At 24.0% G+C, this 24,226-nt stretch overlaps 9 protein-coding genes across 9 annotated transcripts; 4 read left to right on the top strand and 5 right to left on the bottom strand.

Annotated features, from left to right (window-relative positions):
• Positions 1-107: 107 nt before the first annotated feature.
• Positions 108-1,244, bottom strand: DICPUDRAFT_80709 (uncharacterized protein; the record flags this gene model as incomplete). The annotated part of the gene is made up of 1 exon (XM_003289895.1): positions 108-1,244. One exon carries the CDS (start codon positions 1,242-1,244, stop codon positions 108-110), a length of 1,137 nt encoding a protein of 378 aa, XP_003289943.1.
• A 1,388-nt stretch (positions 1,245-2,632) lies between these two features.
• On the bottom strand, positions 2,633-4,600 carry DICPUDRAFT_56392 (uncharacterized protein). The gene is made up of 4 exons (XM_003289894.1): positions 4,223-4,600; positions 3,986-4,150; positions 3,029-3,909; positions 2,633-2,953 (listed from the first exon to the last, which is right to left on the bottom strand). The coding sequence occupies exons 1-4, from the start codon at positions 4,532-4,534 to the stop codon at positions 2,668-2,670; spliced, it is 1,644 nt and encodes a 547-aa protein (XP_003289942.1). The 5' UTR covers positions 4,535-4,600; the 3' UTR covers positions 2,633-2,667.
• Positions 4,601-5,105: 505 nt separating this feature from the next.
• DICPUDRAFT_98535 (uncharacterized protein) lies at positions 5,106-8,622 on the top strand (the record flags this gene model as incomplete). Its single annotated transcript, XM_003289901.1, has 2 exons — positions 5,106-5,119; positions 5,428-8,622. The coding sequence occupies 2 exons, from the start codon at positions 5,106-5,108 to the stop codon at positions 8,564-8,566; spliced, it is 3,153 nt and encodes a 1,050-aa protein (XP_003289949.1). The 3' UTR covers positions 8,567-8,622.
• Positions 8,623-8,927: 305 nt separating this feature from the next.
• DICPUDRAFT_18249 (uncharacterized protein) lies at positions 8,928-10,281 on the top strand (the record flags this gene model as incomplete). The annotated part of the gene is made up of 2 exons (XM_003289900.1): positions 8,928-9,348; positions 9,794-10,281. Coding segments are annotated over 2 exons (909 nt in total), but the record flags the coding sequence as incomplete, so codon positions are not given.
• A 569-nt stretch (positions 10,282-10,850) lies between these two features.
• On the bottom strand, positions 10,851-12,545 carry DICPUDRAFT_154414 (uncharacterized protein; the record flags this gene model as incomplete). Its single annotated transcript, XM_003289893.1, has 3 exons — positions 10,851-11,234; positions 11,299-12,423; positions 12,489-12,545. 3 exons carry the CDS (start codon positions 12,543-12,545, stop codon positions 10,851-10,853), a joined length of 1,566 nt encoding a protein of 521 aa, XP_003289941.1.
• Positions 12,546-13,103: 558 nt separating this feature from the next.
• Positions 13,104-16,148, top strand: DICPUDRAFT_80703 (uncharacterized protein; the record flags this gene model as incomplete). The annotated part of the gene is made up of 1 exon (XM_003289899.1): positions 13,104-16,148. The coding sequence occupies one exon, from the start codon at positions 13,104-13,106 to the stop codon at positions 16,146-16,148; it is 3,045 nt and encodes a 1,014-aa protein (XP_003289947.1).
• A 177-nt stretch (positions 16,149-16,325) lies between these two features.
• On the top strand, positions 16,326-17,381 carry DICPUDRAFT_80702 (uncharacterized protein; the record flags this gene model as incomplete). Its single annotated transcript, XM_003289898.1, has 3 exons — positions 16,326-16,430; positions 16,508-16,834; positions 16,905-17,381. The coding sequence occupies 3 exons, from the start codon at positions 16,326-16,328 to the stop codon at positions 17,379-17,381; spliced, it is 909 nt and encodes a 302-aa protein (XP_003289946.1).
• A 176-nt stretch (positions 17,382-17,557) lies between these two features.
• On the bottom strand, positions 17,558-19,156 carry DICPUDRAFT_80701 (uncharacterized protein; the record flags this gene model as incomplete). The annotated part of the gene is made up of 2 exons (XM_003289892.1): positions 17,558-18,470; positions 18,750-19,156. 2 exons carry the CDS (start codon positions 19,154-19,156, stop codon positions 17,558-17,560), a joined length of 1,320 nt encoding a protein of 439 aa, XP_003289940.1.
• A 1,528-nt stretch (positions 19,157-20,684) lies between these two features.
• Positions 20,685-22,791, bottom strand: DICPUDRAFT_48883 (serine C-palmitoyltransferase subunit). Its single transcript, XM_003289891.1, has 2 exons — positions 22,163-22,791; positions 20,685-22,093 (listed from the first exon to the last, which is right to left on the bottom strand). Exons 1-2 carry the CDS (start codon positions 22,313-22,315, stop codon positions 20,768-20,770), a joined length of 1,479 nt encoding a protein of 492 aa, XP_003289939.1. The 5' UTR covers positions 22,316-22,791; the 3' UTR covers positions 20,685-20,767.
• Positions 22,792-24,226: the final 1,435 nt, after the last annotated feature.

The raw sequence follows: 24,226 nt of genomic DNA, 5'->3' as shown, positions 1-24,226 counted from the left end.
TTAATAAATTATAAAAAAATTATAAAAAATAAAAAAATAGAAAATATAATTATTTACCTTTAATGTTTTAAAAAATACCTCGAATAACTTAATTGGACCATGACTTATTAATTAATAAGTTGGCGTAAGGAACCATAGTGTTGCTCTGCATGGTGAGACAAGATAATTGCTCTTGGGTTTTCAATTGAACGTGGAATAATTTCAATGATAAAGCTGCTGTTGGATTCAACTGATGAAATTATGGTAATTTGGGATTTGAAAACTTCAGCAGCGGCAATTAATGTCAAGTGGTCTCCCCATGTACCCCTTCTTGCCATTTGGTTACAGTATCTATTCCAATTTGTAGTATTGGCAAATTGGGATATTTTTGCACCATTTGAAAGGGTTAAATTTTTATTTTTAATGAGCCATGTAGCAATAGCTCTTCTAATCTCGGCACTATGGTTTAAGTCGCCATAAATTTGGTCAGATAAGGCATGCATCTGACAATTGCCATCCCCTGGGATGTCTCTACTGTTCACTAAATTGTAGAGCTCTAAACGTTCATTTAAACGGGTTATAGCTTCATCTTCAGGTGGTGGACGTGGAGTATTGACTGTCCCTGAGTCAATATCCATAGATTGTGGTTCCTGTTGTTGTTGTTGTTTTTCATATGCATCCATTGCTTGAAATAGCTTTTTATAATCTGGGATTGATGCAGTATGTTTTGGTTGTGATTGTGGTTGTGGTGATTGTGGTTGTTGGTATGGGTGTGATTGTGGTTCTGGTTCCTGTTGTTGTTGTTTTTCATATGCATCCATAGCTTGAAATAGCTTTTTATAATCTGGGATTGATGCAGTAAGTTTTGGTTGTGGTTGTGGTAATTGAGGTTGTGATTGTGGTTGTTGGAGTGGGAGTGGCTGTGGTTGTGGGAGTGGTTGTGGGAGTGGGAGTGGTTGTGGTAATTGAGGTTGTGATTGTGGTTGTTGGAGTAGGATTGGTTGTTGGGGTGATTGTGGTTGTTGGAGTGGGAGTGGCTGTGGTTGTGGGAGTGGTTGTGGGAGTGGGAGTGGTTGTGATTGGTTTTGTTGTGGTGGGTTATTTTTTTTATGGAACTCTTCATAAAATTGGTCGTCGTAGAAATAGTCTTCGACGTATTCGGTTCCATCTGGGTAGTAGTATTTGGTGGTGTTATTTCTGGTTTTTTTAAAAAACCAATAAAAAATGAACAAAACAACAAAACAAATAATTACAATACTATACATTTTTTATAAATTTCAAAATTTACAACAAATAAAAACACTACTTAAAACTAAAACAAAAATAAATAATTGTTATTATATTTTTGAGGATATATTAAAAATAATTTATTTACAAAATATTTTTTTTTTTTTTTTTTTTTTTTTTAATATATAAATAAAATATTATTATTTACAAAAAAAAAATAACTAATATAAAATAATGTAATAAAATAATGATTATGCTATGAGTGAAGTTGTGTGAAATGTATATAAAAAAATAGTGTGTGTGGTTATGAAAGCTATTATTTTTAATTAAAAAAAAAAAAAAAAAATTTTAAATTTTAATTTTCAATTAAAAAAAAATATTAAAAAAAATTAAAAAAATTTAATTAAAACAATACATTAAATAAAAAATTTATAAATTGCGAACTTAAATTTTATATAGATTACCTTATAATCAATTAAAATAATAAAAATTTTATCTTTATAAATAATTTCAAATTTTAAGAAAAAAAAATTTCCCAATTAAATGAGGTGCTACAATATTTAGGTAAAAATTCATCAACACTTTTAACAAAAAGAGTATTCAGAATCAGAATTTCAGATTCATAGATTGATAGAATAATATATAAGAGGTAATTAATTTTAGTTAAAGAAAATAAATTTTTTTATTTTATAATTATATAATTTCAATCAAAAACTTATTTAATTTTTTTTTTTTATTTATTTCAACATTTCTTTAAAATATTAATTTTTATTTTAGTAAAATAAATAATAAATATAATAATTATTAATAAATAATTAAATAATAACCCAAGTATAATATATAGATAATTCAGAAAGATTAAGATTTTTAATTAGCACATAGAATAGATTAAGCAGATTTCAATCACCATATACAGATAAGCACTTGCATTATTTAAATCAAAAATTTTATGAAATGGGGAATTGGACCACATCAATCTAAACAATTTTTTCATTAATATTAATAACTATAATTATATAAAAATAGAAAAATAATATTATATAATTCTTTAATATAGAAATCACATCCTAAAAGTATTTAATTAAATAAAATAAAAAAATAATATATTCTTTTATTTTTTTTTACCTATTTTCTTTTTTTTCTTTTTTTTTGTGAAACTATTCCTTTTCTATTTTTTATTTAATTCATTTTCTTATTAATTTTAAATTTTAAAATTAGTATAATTATAATGTTGATTATTATTTATACTATATCTATATTCATATTAAATATGTCTCTGGATGATGAATTATTTATATTATCATCAGGGTCATGGAATATTGATTATTAATATTATAATGTGTTGAAATTGAAAGAATTCGAATTAATCTTTAAAGTTTTAAAATTAAATATTAGTTTCTTTTATATTTACAATATAATAACAATTATATTAATATTAACATTATAATTTAAATATTTTATTTATTGTGGTGCGATTGGAGGTGGAATTGGAGTGATGATTGGTTGAGCAACAAATTGTCTTGGTGGGTTTGGTGCAAAACCAACAGTTTTAAAGAATGAAAGTAATTGACCTGGAATTTCTTTTAAGGTTTCTTGTGCTAATAAATCGATATTTGATGAGAATGAGGTGAATGGTACGAATTGTACAATATCTCTGCTTGCTTTTCTGCCGTTATAATCTTTTAATGTACCATCATCACCATCTAAAGTAACCATATTATCAAATGAACTTGAACCTACACCAACACTATTTATAAATTATAATGAATTAAGTATTAATAAAAAAACTAAATAGAAATAATAATTAAAAAGAAATATTTACATTACGACTGATAATGGCATAGTTGAGGCACTAACTAAGTTTCTAACGGTTTCGTCCATATCTGAAATTTCACCATCGGTTAAAATTAAAAGTACAGTGTATTTTTGGTTTTGTTGGTTTTGACCTTCTGATGCTTTTTTCATTGCATGTTGAATGACTTCGCTGAAATTGGTTGGACCTGAGAAATAAATTTTTTCAATGTTTTGATTGTACAATCCTAAAACACCTTGAACACCAAGTGCTGCTGGTACATTTGGATCAAAAGAGAATGGGAAGCAATGTGATACACCTGAGCCTGGATATGAACCACCGAAACCCATAACATCAATCATACCATCTGAATCGTATGGAGCTAAAACTGAACCTACTGACATAATCGAACGGGCATATTGACTTGGTTGTGCTGGTGTGTTGTAATGAAGTGAATGTACATTTGAAGCTACGCCATTGCTACCTGTACAATCGATTGCAACCATTAATGAAATTTCGCAACCACCTGCTAAATAGTCGAGGAATGAATGTTTCTTTTCTAATTTGGCTTCAAAGAATCTTAAAATACCTGAATTATTGTAACCTGATTTTTTTGTTTTCTTTGGGTTAATAATTGGGAATTCTTTTTGACCTCTGAGTACTTGATCTGCATTTAAATGAACAATACCGATTAAGTCGTGTGAACCAATTGAATCATAATCGAATACTTCAATTGTTAAATCTCTAAACATATCACCACCATTAAATGATTCTAATGACATCTGAACTGGTCTCCAAACTGGGTTTAATGTATTTTTAATAATTTCACTTTGATAAACTAATGCTGGAGCACTACCACCTTGAACAGCTTTATAAATTTTAAAATATGGATCACTTTTACCATTCCAATCCTATAAAATAAAATGTTTAATATTAGTAATTGATTAATAAAATATAATATAATAAAATAAATTAACAAATAATTACTTTAGCATCGACATTTGAAGCTTCCATTCTAAGATAAATATCATGATTTGTATTTTGGAGTTCTTCAGCAGTAACTTCAATATTACCAGTAGTTTTACCTTTATGTTTTAATTCACCAACTACTCTTCTACCAGGTCTTGATAATATATTACCTAATGTAGTTTCCTATAAATAATAATATTGTTAATAAAAAATTTTGAAAATTTAATATTAAATAAATGTGTTTGTAATACATACAAATGAACCAATGGTATCATTTTCATCGATACCTGATAAAATTTTAACTTCACCATCAATATCTAAACAAGTGAATCTAAGATTTTGAACTTCTTCAAAAAAGTAATCGATAATAATTGGTGTTTTGAATTCTGGATTTAAATTATTATTAATTTTTTCTGTACAACCAACATATGTATAGTTTGCGCCTCTTTTTGTGAAAAGATTAACTACTGGATCTGATTTTGAAACAATATCAAGATTTTTTAAATGGCTGCATCTAATTCTTAATTCGATTCTTGAATTTGGAACCCTGTTTGTATTTGGAATCATTTTTAAATAATACTATTTAACTTATATATATATAAAAATTTTATATATTTTTTTTTAAAATATAATATAAAAATATAATACAAAAATATAAAAATAAATTAAAAATAAAACTGTCAATTTGATAGGTTTTTTAAAAAAAAAAAGTTTGAAATTTTTTAAAAATAAAAAAAATAAAATAAAAAAAAAAAAATAAAAAAAAGATATTTTTTGATGGAAAAGGGTTACACAAAACTTTGATCAACATACACCATTTTTTGGTTGGTTAAATTTTAGAGAAAAAAAAAATTAGAGACAACATTATTTTGCCCATTGTGCAAATAAAATCTATTTTTGTTTTTTTATTTTTTTGTTTTATGTTTATTTTTATTTATAAATTTGTTATAAGATATTTTATATTTTATGTATTTGTTTGAAGATATAAAAAAAAAAAAATTAATATTTTTTTTAATTATTTAAAAAAACCACCTTTTTTTTTTTTGGTTGGAAAATATACAAATTATTTTGAAACGTTCTATTGAATTTATTACTTAAACATTCAAGTGTATATATAAGAAATATTCAAGTTTATTTTATGTATGGATGTTTGTATGTAATTTTTTTTCAAGGTGGGAATATGTTATTTTCATCAAGGGTGGGAATTTAAATTGAGTCAAATAATATTTTTTTAAATTATTTTTTTTTTTTACAAATTAATTTTTTTTTTTAATTTTTTTATTTAAAAAAAAATATATGAAATTTTTATAATTATAAAACTACCCCACAATTATTTTTCACTGTATCCATCAATCAAATAATAAACTTATTATGATAGTAAACGAAGATAAAAATGAAACGTTATTTTTTGCAGTTATGCGAAATAAATTCATTTTTAATTTAATTTTATATTTCATCAGAAATCAAAATATCCAATATAAAGATATTAAAAAAGTGTATTGTGGTCATCGTAAACCATGGTCATCTATAACCTCTCTCTACTGGATGGTTATGAGAAAGCAGTTTCCACTCTTAGAAGATAAACTTCAAAGTGACAGATATTTACACATCAACCCACTTGGAATCCAAATATTTTTCGAAAGATGTTTCAACAGAAATATTATCTTAAAAATGTTAGAAAAGAAATTTTCAGAGTTATCAATCTCAGATTTAATAATGACATCAATAAGAAAAAGAAATTCTGTAGCATTAGAAATATTATTAGAAAAGAGAATTAAAGGCAATGGATTTGTTAATAATAATAATGATAATTCAAAGTATTTTTTACCAATTTACCCATCAACTTTTATTACCACTGTTAAGTTTTCAAATCATGAAATTCTAGAAATGCTCTTAAATCATTTGGATCAAGATGAGCGTAATACACTTATAACACCAATTAAATCAGACTTAATTAAAAATTCACTTTTAAATTTTTCATTTAAGGAAGATATGCTATTATTTTTATTAAATAATCCAATAATTTCACCATTTATAGAAAATAGTAATAAAAATAATGATAGCAATAAAATATCATTACCATTTTCACAATTTATGTCTTTCAAATCAATTAAATTAAAGAATCAGCTATTGGAATTAAATTTTGTAGAAATCCCAACCATCGAAATGATAAATGTTAAAGATGCAGCACGTTTATCAATTGAAGAACTGGAGTTAATATTAAGAATTAAGTGTTATATGGATAGAGAAGAAATCAAATGCCACAGTGAAACCATGGGTGACAATAGAGAAGAAATAAAGAAAGCCTTGTTAACGAAAATAATTAGAAAGTTCAAATCTGATGAATTATATTTAGAGTTTTTATGTCTTTATAACAGTGTAATTGAAGATCTCAGAACTGAAGTTGTAATGGCCTACACCTTTAATTATTTTGATGTTAATTCCTTAAACTTCATCATAAAGTCTTTCAGCGGTACTGACACAGAAAAAAAAGTAGAATATTCCCGTTTCGTATTTGAAAAGTTTTTAGAATCAACCAAATTGACAAATGACCAAAAAGAAAATCAAATTAAAGAATTTTTACAACTATATCTTGGTAGCAGTATTAAAAATCAAGTAGTATTTGAAGGATGGAACAAAATTATTGAAATTCTTTTGGGTCGTTTTGAAATATCAGTGCAAACTTTAGAATTTATCAACTCATCAAATGTTATACCTGCTTCTGAATACTTTAATTTCAAAAATCCTCAAGTAGTTCCATTTTCAAAATATAAATGGTATATAGAACTTGCATTAAAATCAAATTTAACATTAGATCAAATCAATCAAATTAACCAAGTGCCATCTCTAACTCAAAATGAATCAATAGATTTCGTTATTGAAAATTATGAATTTTATCAACTTGACACTAAAGAAATAAATCTATCAAATCTTTTCAAATCTTTGGATAATGTATCGTATTTTAGAAATAAATTGGAATCAAATGAAATCTATTCAAAATTAAAAGAGAACCTATTGAAACCTTCAATCTATATCAAAGCATTCTTCAGAGCATTGTCAACTTCAGATATACCATCTTTAATATTTTTTGAATCGATTATTACAAACACTCCACATTCTTCACAAGTAACAGCAACATCACCATCACTATATATTAACAGTTATCAAAGTGGTAGTATATGCTCTAAAGAACAAATAGGAACATTATTGGAATATTTAAATGAAAGAGGCTTCAAATATCTTTTTACAGAATCTATCTTTTTTGACTTTATCAATGATTTATTCCTTCAGTTTGATGATTCAGAAATTAAACAACTAAAAATCAACTTTAATCAATTCCCAGAGCAATCAATAAAGTTACTCTTTAGACATTTACAAAGATTTAGGTTACCTTTAATAAAGTTTATAGTTTCTCAAATGGATTTTGATAGATTGTTTGCAACTGATGACAAAGATGGCAGTAGTTGTCCAATTAAAGAACTTTTAGAATCAACTCTACATGAAATTGAATTACCCATTGGCTCTGATAATACAGGAATTATGAATTTTAAGAATTTATTTTCAATTATCTATTATTTGTTATTAAATATTCCCAAAAAGCATCACCATTATTTCGAATCAACATTCTTATATTTATACAAATCAATAATCACCACCTCCGATATTACACTAGAAGAAATCAAAGAAATCAATCAACTATACGAAGAATATCAAATAATAATTAAACCAACATTGTTCCATCTGGTACATTACCTTAAGGCTAAAGATCAAATTTTGGGATATTATCTATTAAGAATTTCAAATTTCTACACTTATTGCTCCAATCCAAACTCAATAACATCAAAACAAACTGAAGAGATGAATTCCGAGGCAACCAATGAACTTAATTTGGATTTGATATCAAAAACAAGTGTTAAAGATCTATTTATTTTATTAAAGAGTCGAATTGTGGATAAATATATTTATGGCCAAGAATCAGCAAAAGTTTTTTTAATGTTAAGTCAATTTGATTTATTTTTAGAAACCATATCTTTAGCCAAAGAATCAGTAGAAATCCCCCCTTTAGAAAGTATCGAACAAAGTCTTTCTCAAGTTTTAGATAAAGAATCACTCAAGAAACTATTGAACCAAAATACAATATTTACAAAAGAACCTGAAAATAAAAATCAACTGTTATTGATATTTTTCAAGTATCAAAGATTGGATTTGGTCGAATATTTATTACTAGATGAAAGCAACGGTCCCCAAGAAAGAGAACTTTACATTTCTTCAATTTCAAGTCAGATTTTAACAGATCTTATCAAAGACTATAATTTCGATACAATTAAATTACTTTCAAGCTATTCACCTCAAATATTCAAACAAATGACTGAAGTTGAATTTGAACTCTGCTTTTCTGTTGGCCATGTAGAAATGTATGACTTTTTAGCAAGAAATTATCAAGCTCCAGATTATAAAATCAACAACAAATCAATTCTAGCTGCAACCTCAAATAATGAACCTTTTATAATTTTAAATAATTTAAAAAGAATTACAAATAAGAAGGCAGTAACTGATTCATTTAAAACTCATAAAGATTTTAAATATTTAAAATTTTAAATACTAAAACATAAAAAAAAAAAATTTAATAAAACATAAATACAATTTACAAACTTAAACTTTTTATTTGTTTCCTTTTTTTTTTTTTTTTTTTTTAAATTTCAATTTTTTTTTCAATTTTTTTTTTTCAATTTTTTTTTATTTAAAATTATTTGTGTAGGTGATTATGCAACCAATTAATACAGAATTTAAATCCGATGAAAATCTACCTATTAGGTCACTTGGTATTCCAGCTTCAACAACTAAAGTTATTTTATCTAAATTTAACCAAACAATATCACCAGGATCTTTAAGTAATAATGTAGAAGAGATTCAATTAGGTGCATATAATCTACCATTCACAGAAGGAGCATTACCAGAGTCTATTCAGATTATCAATTTTAAAAAATTTAATCAAGTAATCGATGTTAACACAATCCCTGAAAAAGTACACACTATTAAATTACCAGATTTTAATCAAGTTATCAAACCATATACATTCCCATCATCAGTAACCACCCTCCATATTCCATCGTTTAACCAAGTATTAAAAATCACAAATTATTTTACAAGAACGTATCCTCCCTCAACTGACAATGAAGAAGACCCTTTAGAATATTTACCAAAATCTATTGAAAAATTAGAATTAAAATCATTTAACCAAGCTATTGAACCTAATACTTTTCCTGAAACAATTGTTGATCTCCGTTTACCATCTTTTAACCAAGAACTCCAAGTTGGCTCTATACCGCCCAATGTTATCCGCCTCGAGTTACAATCATTCATTCAAAAATTAAATCCTGGTTTCATTCCATCAAAAGTAGAAACCCTTGTGTTGGGAAATATCTTTGACAAAGCTTCATTCCTTCCAAACTCTATTAAACTTTTGACATTTGGTAATGATTTTAAAGATTTCGAATCTCTAATGAAAATCCCAGATTCTGTCAAATCTCTTACGTTAGGTACTAAAAACTCTACAATTACCGATGATCAGATAAAAAAATTTATTCCAAAAACTGTTAGATATATAACAATTAAACGATATAGCTAAATCAACTAAATAATGATAATAACTAATAATAATAATTAATAATAATAATCAACAATTATAATGATATAAAAATAATATTTTTTTTTTAAAAAAAAAAGATATTTTTTTAAAAAATTTTTTTTTACAAACTGTTTATCAAAAACTCGCCTATAATAATAAAATGGATAATAATGATTTCATTTCAAATATAAATCAAGACTTTCATTTGTATGATATTCCTCCATCAGCCATCTCTGTAGAACTACCAACATTTAATGGAATCATTCCTCCAAACTCAATTCCTAATGGTGTGCAATCAATAATAATGAATGAATTTAATCAAGTTTTCGATCAAGGAGTATTTCCAGAAAGTGTTTTATATATAAAGCTAGAAAATTTTAACCAAGTAATTAAAAAAGACACTCTTCCAACATCACTTTTAACCCTCTCGCTGCCATCTTTTAATCAAATTATAGAACCATTTTCAATACCTTCATCAGTTTGTGATCTAGAGCTTGATTCATTTAATCAAATAATACAACCAAACTCAATACAAATCTCGAGTCAAGTTATAGATTTACCAGCTTTTAACCAGGCTATATTAAAAAATTCATTCCCAGATTCAATTAAACATTTAATTTTAAAATCATTCAACCAAGTTATCTCACCCAATACACTACCACCAAAGCTAATATCAGTAAAACTAGAATCATTTAACCAAGAGCTTCAAATAGATTCACTTCCCAACACGATCACATCATTAGATATACCAGCTTTACAGAGTCTAAGCGACAATAGTTTACCATCATCAACTCTTTCTTTGGTCCTTGGTGAGAATTTCGATTTTTTAAAATATTCTTCAAAACTACCACCAAAAACAATGTATTTAACAAGTAGCTATAATTTCAAATATCCACTAACCAAAGAAAACGTTTTACCAAACTCTATCAATTCATTAATTTTAAAAAATTATAACCAACCAATAGTTGCTCAAAGCCTCCCACATACTATTGTAGAGATAGAATTAGGTTCAGATTATAGAGACATTGAGTCCTTATCTCACCTTCCACCTCGTGTACATACTCTTACTTTTGGTGTAAAAAACTGCGCATTATCCGATAGTCAAATTAAACAATATATTCCAGACAATGCTTATAATATAAAAATAATCAGAGCAAACTAAAAACAAAAATAAAAAAGCAAATCTTTAACACCTAATATGTTTTATCTTTATTTTAATTTTTTTATAAAACTTTATTTTAAACCTTATATTATTTATTCTCTATTTATAAGTTTTATTTCAAATTGGGATGGGAAACTTGTTAAACTGTAATCTATATAGGCGAAAAAAAAAATATTAGAATAATTGGTAATGCAATACATTATTATATATGATGATCCCTTACATTCTTTGAATAAAATTTTACTATTGTTATTTGAAAAAATAATAAAATTATTTAAAATATTAATTGTTATAGTATAAATCAATTGTGATGAAAGCTGATCACCTGGACATCGTCTTGCACCATTTCCATATACCATTAAGTTTGCATCATCATCACCACTGTTACCAATAAAACGATTATATCTGAACTGATTTGGACTTTCAAAGTACTTTTCATCATTATTTATTGATTTATAGTTTAAGATAATACAAGTCTAAGTAAATAATAAAACATTAGTATATTATTATAATTTTTATATTATTGCAAAAGATACATACACCTTCTTGAACTAAATAGTTTTGAATTTGAGTATTATTTGTGCATCTTTTAAATACAAGCGGATGGATTGGATGAACTCTCATTACCTCTTTAATGAAAGAGTTTAGTTTTGGGGTTTTATTTTGGAACCCATTTGATATGTATTGTCCTTTTTGAATTCCCAAAGATTGAATCTCTTGATATAATATATCTTGAAGATTTTCAGAACCAGTACTATTGTTAATTAATTCTAAAAGTACAAACTCCATTGTATTTGAAATTTCTTCTATACCAAACTCTAATAAATTTAAGATGATACCATATAAAGAGTCAAGATCGCCGTCATTTACACTATTGCTGCCACCTTTAAATAGTTCAACCAATAAACCCATGATATCATTTGTTGAGCCGCCATTGATATGCTTATTGTATTCATCCTTGACCATTTTTAAATTTCCTAATATTATTTCGAAACCCCTAGCTTTCTGAAAGAAGGCTCTAAATTTTGGTTTAAATCTTTCTAGATAATCGCCTATATGTTTATCAATAAACAAAGCTTTCTTTTCTAATTTGGCTAAAAACTCTTGATTGAAATCACTTTTATTGCTAAGAATATCTTCGTATGGGTAAGTTTTGTTAAATGTCATCTTGAAAAATACATTTAATACCAATTTTTTTAGATATAGTTTGGGATGTATCATTAAGTTGTTATCTTGGTGATACTGAAAAGCTCTAATCAAATTGTTTACTTGTTCTTCAATTTCTTGATCTACATCCATTACAGTTTTTACTTTAGCTAATGATTTGATTAAGTATTCCCTGTTTCTGCCCCATTTTGCTTGATCACTTGTAAATACAATATCATTATATCCAATACTACCATATTCATGAGATGGCTGTAAAGGCTTTGCATTAAAATTGCCACTATCATCCATTTGACGAATAAACTCTACATCCGATACCACAATACAGAATAAGCCACCTTTTAATAATCTGTAAACTCTTCCAAACTTTTTTCCAACTCTTTCTAACACCAAGTGTCGAGATGCACCTATATTTAACAATAAATTACCTAAAATTGGGATTGCAAATGGACCATTGGGTATTTTATTTCCATTTCTATCTGTTTTTTTATTGACCAAATACTATTAATGAAAATAATAAAAAAATTAATAATAATTCTTTAAAAGAGTAAAATTATAATACCTACAAATTGATACCCGATAAAAGATAATAGTAAAAATATTATAACTTTTAATAATATCATTCTTATATACTCTTTAATATATATTAAAAAAATAGTAATGAATTATATAATAAAAAAAAACAATAAAAAAAAAAAGATTTTAAAAAAAAAAAAAGAAAACAGTTTATTTATCCATTTTTCTATTTTGTAGATTTTACTGAACACCCATTAACACACAAAATATAATAAACATTAAAATGAACTGATAAAAAATTTTATTTAAAAGATTCTTTAATATTTAAACAAATGATCTGCATTTAATTAAAAAAATAAAAAAAAATAAAAAAAAAGAAAAAATAATTAAAACTTTTTTTTAAAAAATTAAATTAAAATATTAATATTTTTTTTGGGGGAAAGATCATTTTTTTATTTAAAAAAATAAAATAGTAAAGACCCCCATTTAAATTGATTAAAAAATAGTTAAGTTTTTTTTTTTCTTAAAAAAAAAGAAAAAAAACTTTCCAAAAAATTTCTTTTAAAAATAAAGATTTTTTTATTATGAGTTTACTTTTTTTTTTATTTATTAAAATTTTTTTTTATTCATTAAATTATATTTTTTAAAATATATCTATATATTCAATGGAAATAAACAGTCATGATAAATTTGAAACTATATTTTGGAAAGTTTTCCACAATAGATATATATTAACGCAAATTTTCAAGATTATGAAAGAAGACCCAATAGAATTAAATAAATATTATCTGGGACACCGTAGATGTTTTTCAAAAATCAGATCATTGGGGTGGCTATTAGAGAATGATAAATCATTCATGATATTAAAGATGAAAATGAGGGCAAAGGAAAAGTTAATAATAGAAAGATCTACAATTCTCAAATTATTTACACATTGCAATTTAGATGAAGAAACTATCAACTTATTTTTTGACAACTATTATAATGAACAATCTTATGGATCGGTAAAATGGCTTATAGAAAAATCAATAGAGAGTGGAAATGTAATGATTTTAAAATATCTCATTTCAAAATATGAATTTAGAATCAAAAGAAATCTTTTAAGACTTGCACTAACAAGTAACTCCATACAAGTTATTGAGTATTTATATAAAGTAATTGAGGAGCAAACAAAGCAGCAAGATGAGGAAGAAAAAGAGGAACCATTACCATTAACACTGCTTGTAAATAAAGTTGATTTAACCGACTATGATCCAGATCCATACAATTTCCAAGCTGAAACGTTCAAAAAAGGAGTTTTTTTATTGGCATTGCACAACCACAATCGATTTATAATGGAATATATTCTCAACAACCCCCAACTGTATGAAAGAGTAGATGGATATTGTAAAGTCTCAGAAAATGAAGTTTTTAAAATCTCTTCACCCTCTATCAAAATCAAAATATTAGAAATGGATCTTGTCAATATTTCAAACATTAAAAGCTTTTTATTTTCATTACAAGAATTATTATACGAAGATCAAGATAAATCCTCACAATTAATTTGCAAAAATAAAGTTGAATCACAAAGCAAAGAAGATCTTATTATCGAAACCATGAAATTTTATGTAACCCTAGTCTATATGATCAACAATGAAACAAAATTAGAAATACCAAATGAATATAAAGTAATTTTTCAATGCAAGAAATATAGTAACCAAGAAAAAGCTTCGAAACTAATTGAAATTTTGATCAAAGAAGTAAAGAAAAACAAAAAAACATCCATCGACAGCTCAATTATTAAATATTACTGGAATGAATTAAATGGAAAATCGCTCTATAGTTTATATCATTGTAATGCGAAGCAGCAAGACAAAGAAAGTAATGGCAAAAAGAAAGTTGAAAACCTGTTTGAAATAGAGAATTTAGATTTTTTATCAACTTTTGAATCGTGCAGTTTAAATGGATTACAGTATTTATTTGAAGTGGGTTTTGACTTTAGTGATCAACACAGTATTAACTCAATGAATTTATTACCTTCAGATTTCGAAAATGGTCGCAATAATTCAAGGGTATTAGATTTTTTAAAGTTATTTAACACAAAAACCAAACAACTATTAGAACATAATAAAATAGCCCAATTAAAAATTAAAAAAAGCAAAGCAAGATCAAACAATAAAAATAAAGAAGCCAATACACAACAATCAGAAATACAACATAAAATAAAACTACCAGACCAATTTATTAGAATGGTTTTAAGCTACTGCCCAATAGATATTTTAGAAGCCATTTTAGAAAATAAACTAATACCAGTCATGAACTTTGTAGAAAATAGAGATATATATATAAATTCAAATTCAATACAGACTTTACAATGGTTTATAGAAAATAAAACAATAGAAAAATCAATAGAAAAACTATCATCCATGAATTTACCAATACCGAAATCACCATTCTATACAAACAATGCAGAATTTATAGTAGAAAATGAAAACAATATAGATTTTATAATACAGCTTAATACCCTCAAAAAAAATTCAGATAATAGAAATAATAATAAAATAATACTATCAAATTTATTTGGCAAAATAAAGATTAAATTTAAGAATTTAGATCAATTAAAATACTATCAAAAAAATACCGGAGAAAGCGTTTCATTAATGTTTTTAGAATTATTTAAAAATAGAAAGTTAATTGGTGAAAATTTTAAAACCATTGAAGATCTAATAGAATGGTCAAATTATTTCGAAAGGGATCAATATAAAGGTTTTACACAAATAAACTATATACAACTTATAGATCTATATACCAACATTTATAAATTAGTATCAAGTGAAGGTGATAAGGAACTCTATCAGCTCATAGATTTTAATATTTCAAAATTCCCAGCTATTGATTTATTATTCAATTCATTGGAACTTTCAACAATTAAATTAATATTAGAAAACCAATATTTCAATATTGAAAATGAATATAGTCAACTCAATATACAATCATATATTAATGGTTTAATGCCAAACACCGATAATAATTTATACAATACTAAATTCTATGATAACCATTCAAAACTTAATTTCACATCAATTTTTTCATTGGCCAAATACCTATTGTTCAAGCTATCAGAGAAATCAATTATACTGTTCCACCACTACTTTAGAAAGATATATAAAAGAGCCCTAACCTGTCCAGATGCAACCCTATATAAAGTAAAAGAATTAGACGAACTCTATAGACAATTCTCTGTACCATTAATAGGTGAATTTTATCATCTATATTATTACCTAAAAATGAAATCGACAAAACTAGTTAAATATATAGAGTCTGCTCCAGTATTAAAAGATTATATCACAATTGTAAAGAAGTATGAAAAAAATGAAATTTGGATACCGCCAGATACCAATCTCAATTTAAACAACTCGAACTTCTCAATTAACTATCTTATCAACAATACTTTTGATGACATATTCATTAAATTAAGGTTCCACTTGACAGAGAGTTTAACCACCTTAAATACAATAGGTTATGAAAAAAGTTGGGAAAACGATTTAAACTTTTTAGCATCAATACACAACCTTGTAGTAATGGATGAAATTCTTTTAGCAATCGATTATAGTAGGTTCCCACTTAAAAATTCTTGGCTTAATAAATTTTATGAAAAAATTAATAATGTGTTTGAAGATCATCAAATCCAAAATTTAAAAACTATAATTTCAAAGGCTTCAAATAAATAAAAAATTAATAATAATCATTGATAATTATAATAAATTATCAATGAATATAATATTAATTATAAATAAAAAAATAATAAAAAATAAAAATAAATTTTCGAGATTTTTAAAAAAATTTCTCAAACCAAAATAATTTTTTTTCTTTTGTTATAATTTAAAATAATACAAATAATAATTAAAATGGATACAATAATACCAAAACCTCCATTTATTGAGTTTCTTGCAACTATTTCTCTAACAATATTTTTAGGATTTATAACATACACAACAAATGTTTTTTTAACTGTAATTATTTATATAATATTAAATATATATCCCATGATATCCATATGAATTTTAACTTTTTTTTTCAATTAAAAAAGCTAATAAATAAAAACGATGCACCTTTTCTACAAAGGGTTGCAAACTTTAATACAATTGGTTTATTAATTTTGTATTTTATAAATATGATAGCTTTTTTATTTTTACCATTTTTTTCTAAAATCAAACCTTTATCACTTATTATCGTTATTATATCTTTTACCTCACTTTGTTTATCGATCGAATCTTTTAAAGTAGAATTCTTAAGTTCTAAATTCATTATTACTTTTATAAAAATTTTCTTTGTACCGGTTTTATCAATGATTATTCATTCATCTTTTACCATCTCACTGTTTAAATCCAAATATTCCTATTTATTGTTAGTTGTGGTAAGTAAAACATAATAAAAACTGCATCATAAAAAAGTTATTAATTTTATTTTTTTATTTTAAAATACAGTGTATATTATCTCAAATAGTTACTAAATTATTCCCAAATTTCTTTAGAAAACTCCCATTCCTTTATGCAGAACCATTAGTTTATATTACATTATATATTATATCATTATATATAGATAACTATTTTTCAAAAGTATCAACAAATGCAGCTGCCTCATATAAGATTGTATTTATTGAAAAATATAATTTGTATTGTTTAATTTCTTTATTCATATCAATTGGATTCAATAATATACTAAAATTGAGTCTCTCTCCATCAATAGCTTTAATTGCCTCCATTACAGTTTCAATTTTTGCATCCTTTAGATACGGCCTTAATAATTCAATGTTGTTTATAATAAACCCTGCTGGAGCCGCTTTAGTCCTTCTTCTTTTAATGGGCCTAACATCTCATTTCAACTCTATGTTGTATTTGGGACTTAGAACCTGTAATTCAATTTTCATTGCAGGTTATACTATATTCTTAATGTTAAAATAAATAAAATAATAATAAATAAAAAAAATGTAAAAAAATATTGTTAAATTTAAATTTACATAAGATTGGTTTATTTTATTTAATGCTTTTAATTGAGATAATTAATAAAGATACCATTATTATTTGATTATTACTATATATTATAATTTTTATTTATTATTATATTATTATTTGATTATTTATTTAGAAACATTAATCGTATCACCATTTTTCATTCCAAGATCCTTTGGTGTTTGTGTCTGTATAACTTCTTTTGAACCATAAAAAAATCTGCAACCCTCGACCTCAGAGGTCTTTAGTTTAACAAATGCTCTTATTACTTTAGAAAGAGGGCTATCCATTGCAACACCACGAAAATTAGTAATTTCTTTAATTAAACTCCTGTTTTGTACAAATCCAATTGTAATTTTATTTGGATCTGATGATATATTTTCTTGATCCTGTTTTTGTTGTAGTTGTTTTTGTATTTGTGGCATTATATTCTGTTTATCTGTATTGTCATTATTTTTTATTGATGAATCCAATATTTGATAATTATTTTGTAAAGTGGGTGCAGCTTCACCTGTTTTTGTGGTATTATCTTTATTTTCTGGGGTTGGTATTTGTACAATGTTTAATTCTATTTTTTGTTTTTTTTTTTTATTTTCTTCTACTTCTTCTTCATCTAAAATGATTATGCTATCTGTTTCTAGTTGATGTTTTTTTTTTATTATTGAATTTTCCTCGGTATTATTTGCTTTTTCTTCCTGATCCTGTTTTTTTTGTTCTTCTTCAAATTGATTACTATTATTATTTTCTTCATCTAAAAATCCATCATCCCAGATTTCATTATTTGGTTTAACTAAAAAAAACTCTTTATAGTAATTAATGGTATCGTTAAATCGTTTTCTTTTTTCTTCAACTGATAAATCCTCTAAAATATCTGGACAGTAATGAACCCTTTTCTTGAATAGGTTGCAAAATTCTTCGTATCTAGAAGTATCTAAAATGTGAGTGGACCAAAAATAATTTATTAATGGTGGTGGATATGTTTTATCTGAATCCCCACCGTGTTCCTTTAAGATCTTAATAATTATAAAACGAATGTATTCTCTAACCAGCTATAAATTGGAAAATAAATTTAATAAACAACATTAATATATTATATTTATAATAATGATATTTATCATTATAGTAATAATTCCCTTATAACCCGTAATTTTTTTAAATTGTAATCCTTCCAGGCAATAGGAAAAAAATTAAACCTTTTTTTTTTTTTTCAATGAATTAAAAAAATATAAAAAAAATAAAATATTTAAAAAAAAATAAAAATTAGTTTTTATTGCAATGAAATTAATTAGGTTCTTATTTGTGTATATATAAAATACTTACTTTTTTAGTATAGTTTCTTCCAAAGCGAACGCTTCTTTACTAAATCCAGAAAGGGTTTCTAATTTATATGATTTTTTTTTTTGTCTGAATGGTGCTAAATTTTGTTCGAAAGACCTCTTCATTGTTGGTGGTGTTTCGGTTGAGGAATTTAAAAAACCATGGTCGCTTTTTTCTGGCCCACCATCTTCCTCCATTAAGTCTTCAGGGTCTATAATTTCTGTTATAGTTTGGCTTTCGATTCTCTTTGCTTTGTTGTATAATATTTTCTTGAGCATTACTATCATTTCCTCCTTAAGGGTTCCTGTTGGTACACTTCCGCCCCTTTTTCTGATTTGATACAAAAGATCCCGTACCTTTAACTCCTCAATAGGTACTCCTTTTATTCTATATTCTACTGATGGTTCCATATTTTTAGAAATAACTTTTATTTAAATAAAATAAAATAAAACACACACCAATAAATAAAAAATGAAAAAAAAAAAAAAAATGAAAATTTTTTTAAAAAAAAAGTTTTTTTTAAAAAAAATTAAAAAGAAAATATTAAAAAATAAAATAACAATAATAATAATAATAATAAATTTATAAATAAAATATATATTTTATAAAATATAATATAAAAATATAAATATAAAAAAAAACTCCAAGACTACATATGATTTACGTGAGTGGTGTTTTTAAAAAAAAAAAAAAAAAAACTAAAAAACTAAAAAAAAAACTGAAAAAATGAAAAAAAAAATTAAAAAAAATAATTGGAAAAACAATATTATGTTTTTAATCACCAAAAAAAAATAAAAAAAACCATCCTCAATCTATATTAGTAAACAAATTTTAATATCCCAAAAACAATTTTTTTTTTTTTAAAAAAATTTCAAATTTTTTTTAAATGATTTTTTTTTTTTTCATATTAAATAATTTATAATTGTAAAACTTGAATTTCAAAATACAAAAAACATCTTTTTTATTCAAGATGTTTTATCTTTTTTATTGAGAAAAATAAAATAAGTTCTATTTTTAAAGTTGGAATTTACATTCATTTATTCTTAAAAAAATAAATTTTTTTTAAAAATTATGAACCTATGAACAATCCAGGAATTTTTTAAACCGTTAAAAAAAAATATTTTCCCAGAATAAACCAAATTATTTAATTTTGAAAAAATTTTAAAAAGTAACGCATATATTAGCTTATCCAGTTATTTTGGTCTTAGAAAAGTAATAAAAAAATATGTAATTAATCAAAGGTGTGAATGGAAAAAAATGATTTTAAAAAATTTTCAAATAAAAAAATAAAAAAATAAAAAAACAATCAATTTTTTTTACAATAACAATTTTAATATTTTAAATGGCATAACTATATCATTACATTTAAGGAATAATTATAATATTAGAAAACTAAAAAATAAAAATGCACTCAATTTTATAAGAAAACTTCCCAAAAAAACTAAAACACTTGCAAAATATCAAATAGAAAAATCTCATTTTGTTATTTAAAATGATCAAGGATTATCCATGTTCAAGCGATATCAAATAGAAACCCAAATTAAACCTTCAAACAACAGAAATTATAAAAATAATAAAATAAATAAAAAAATAAAAATTTTACAATATTAAAGTAATTAATTTATTGTCTATAATTTATTTATATTTGTTTAAATTTTATATATATTAATAATAAAATTGGTGTATTTGTTTTATTTTAGATTAAATTTTTATTTATTTTAATCTTTTTTTAAATTGAGTTAAAATTTTAGATATGAAAAAAATTTCCCCCCTTTTTTTTAAAAAAAAAAATAACTAAAAATTAAAAACTAACTGAAAAAATAAAGAAATAAATAATTGTTAAAAAAACAAATATGATTTAATATTTAATTATAAAACAACTATTAAAACTCTTTACAAAATAATAAAATAAATAAATAAAATACAAATATTTAAAAATTTTTTTTTTTTTTTTTTTAAAAAAATAAAGAAATTTAATTTTTATTTTTATAAATAATTATATATATATATTAATTAAATATTTATTTAATTAATTTATTTGTATATTTATTTTTATTAAACTTTAATGAAATTTCATCACCAATTTCATTGATGATTTCACAAGCCCAATCTAAATCTTCACGGGTATGAGAAGCTGAAATACAAAATCTGGTACGTGGTTCAGTTAATGGGGTAGCTGGATAACCAACGACAACGACGGCAATATGTCTCTCGAGGGCCAATCTTGAGAAGGCAGAGAGTTTAGCTGGATTAAATAACATGAGTGGAATGACTGGAGAATCTTTATTACCAAGGATAACGAAACCCATTTCACGAATACGTTCTCTAAAGTAATTTGAATTGTCGTGTAATTGTTTTAATTTTTGAGCACCAATATCAGTGCCATCTTCACCCATAATACAACGAAGAGCTTCGAGGGCTTGAACGGCACATGGTGGTGACATACTGTTGGCATAAACAGCAGAGAAAGATGATTGACGTAAATGATCGATGAGTGATTTGTCTGCGGCAACATAACCACCAATACTACCAAAACTTTTAGTGTAAGTACCCATCATAATATCGACTTCGGAGGCTGGAATACCATAGTAATCTAAAACACCACGACCAGTTTTACCAAGGGCACCAATTGAATGAGCTTCATCAACATAGAGATAACATTTATATTTCTTTTTGATTGCAATGATTTCTGGTAAGTTTGAAGTTTCACCTTCCATTGAATAAATACCTTCGATAATGATGAGAATCATAGTCCATGGACGACGAGTACGTGGTTGACCTTCGATAATTGATTGACGAACTACCTCTTCTAAATGTTTAGCATCGTTGTGTCTGAAAACTTTAACTTTACAACCAGTGTTCTTGCAACCAGTGGCTAATGAAGCATGATTAAGTGAATCACTAATAATTAAACCACCTTTACCAATTAATGCTGGTAATGTACCAGAGTTTGTAGCAAAACCCATTTCAAAAACCATAGCATCCTCTTTACCAATGAAACGTGCTGTTAATTGTTCCAACTCTCTTTGTGCTTGTGAAAGACCTACTTCTGATGATGTGCTACCAGTGTATGTACCATAACGATAAATTGATTCAACGACCTTATCAGCAACTGGACCTTCTGATTGAGCAAAACCCAAATAATTGTATGATCCTAAATTTAAACATCTAATTGGTTTTTCACCAGTTAACTCTAAACGTTGTGAATAATGTTTGCTTGATCTTGGCATAACATTGATCCATGCACCAGCAATACTATTAATTGGTCTATCCCATGCATCTTTAATTCTACCATACATACGTCTTTGATAAAAATATTCAAATTCAACAAATAATGGTGCATATCCCTAAGATTTTAAATTTTAAATTAATAAAAATATAAAATAAAATAAAAGAAAATAAATATTTATACTTACATCTGGGGTAATTAAATATCTTTCACCTTTTAATTTACCGACAAATTCTGCAAGTTTACCATTAAAAATAATAAATGCATATGAAATGTATAACATTAAAATTGGAAAAATTCCAACGTGATCTTCATGTTCAAAATCTTCTTTATCTTCCATTTTATTATTTTAAAATTATTATTATTATATGTTTGTTTTTTATTTTTGATATTTCGTTAAAATATATATATGTGTGTAAAAAAAAAATATTATTTATTTATCATTAATCTATTTTTTTAAAAATGTAAAATATCTTTTTTTTTTCTGTATAAAGTTTTTATGAAGAAAAAAAAATTTTAATAATTATTATTAAGATAATTATTTATTACTATTGTACAAAGAAAAAAAAAAATAAATAAAATATAAAAGATGAGTGATTATATACTATTATTATTATTACTACAAATTATAAAAAAAAAAAAAAAATAATACAATGATTAGTGTTGTTATATTTTTATTTTTTTTTATTTTTATTGGATTTTATTTTAATGTAGTTAGTTAGTTATAAAAGTATACAATAGACACAATAGATAGATTTTTTTATAATAAAAATGTATATATTATATTTTTTGGATATTAACAACAACAATTGTTTGTTGGGTTTTTTTTTGCTTTAAAAAAAAATTTTAAAAAAAAAAAAAAATTTATAAAAAATTAAAAAAAAAAAAATAAAATAAAAAAAAATAAAAATTTATATATACGAAAAACAATTTTTAAAAAATTGACATAATAATTGAATGATGGTGCTATTCCTTTTGCTATAATGGTTAGAGTGGTGTTGGTTGAAAACTCTATTGTTGTGTGTGAAAAAACCTATTTTTTTTGAAAATAAAAAAAAAAAAAAAAATAAAATAAAATAAAATATTAAACTAATCACAATCAATTCATTCGCGCCATCATTTAATTTACGGTTGATTGTTATCAAATTTGTGATATGGGAATATTTTATGATGGATTTGTTTTTGTTATAGGGTTAGAAGTATCACACTTCATACTTCCATATTAAAAAAAAAAAAAAAAAAAAAAAAAAAATTAACTATAAAAAAAAGAATTGGGTATTTTAATTATTTTCACCAAAAATTCATTTAAAGAATTTTTTTAAAACAACAACAATACTAATTTTATTTATTTATTTTGAAAAAAATAATTTTACAGTTATTTTTTTTTTTTTTTTTTTTTTTTTTTTATTTTTTACATACATCATAGTTCTATTCTGTTTTTGGTTGTGTTTGTATTTTTTTTTAAAAAAAATTTTTTATTATAATAATCAAATTAATAGTTTTGGTTTTTATTGAAAATCTGATTTATTTTATTATTTTTATTATTTTTATTATTTTTATTATTTTTGTTATTGCTATTATTTTAAAATTACAGAATTTATTTATTATTTTTATATTATAAAATATATAAATATAGTTTGTGATTACAATATAATGGGTGAAAAAAAATATTAAAAAAACAAAACAAAACAAAGCAAATAAAAAAAAGATAAATAAACCCAATAATTTGTAAAAATTAAATAATTTTACAAAAAAATAATAATAATAAATAATTAAAAAAAAATAAATTATTTATTTATTAATTATACAATGATATTTTTAAATATACCCCCCCCTTTTTAGGTAAAAAAAAAAAAAAAAAAAGAAAAAAAATTTAATAATAAATAATATTATTATTATTTTTTATTTATTTTTAAAAAATTTCATTTATTTTAATTTTTTTTTTTTTTATTTATTTTTTTTCAATTTTTTTAATTTTTTTTGTTGTGAATGTTAAATAGTGTTTAAAAATCAATATATAATTAAATTATATCACAGGTTATAATTGTTAATTGTAAATAGTCCAATTAAGTAATAAATAACTCTCATAGATTATTTTTTAAAATTTAGATTTTAACTTTTTTTTTTTTATATTTATTTATTTATTTATTTATTTCAAAAGTAATAATAAAGTTATACTTTAGAAACATTATAGATACGCAATAATCTTTTTTTTTTTTATTTAAACGGAGAAATAAAAAAATTTAAAAAA

Source organism: Dictyostelium purpureum (assembly GCF_000190715.1).
Source record: "Dictyostelium purpureum unplaced genomic scaffold DICPUscaffold_199, whole genome shotgun sequence".
In the NCBI taxonomy this organism is placed as follows: Eukaryota; Evosea; class Eumycetozoa; order Dictyosteliales; family Dictyosteliaceae; genus Dictyostelium; species Dictyostelium purpureum.
This window is presented reverse-complemented; position numbering and strand designations above follow the sequence as displayed.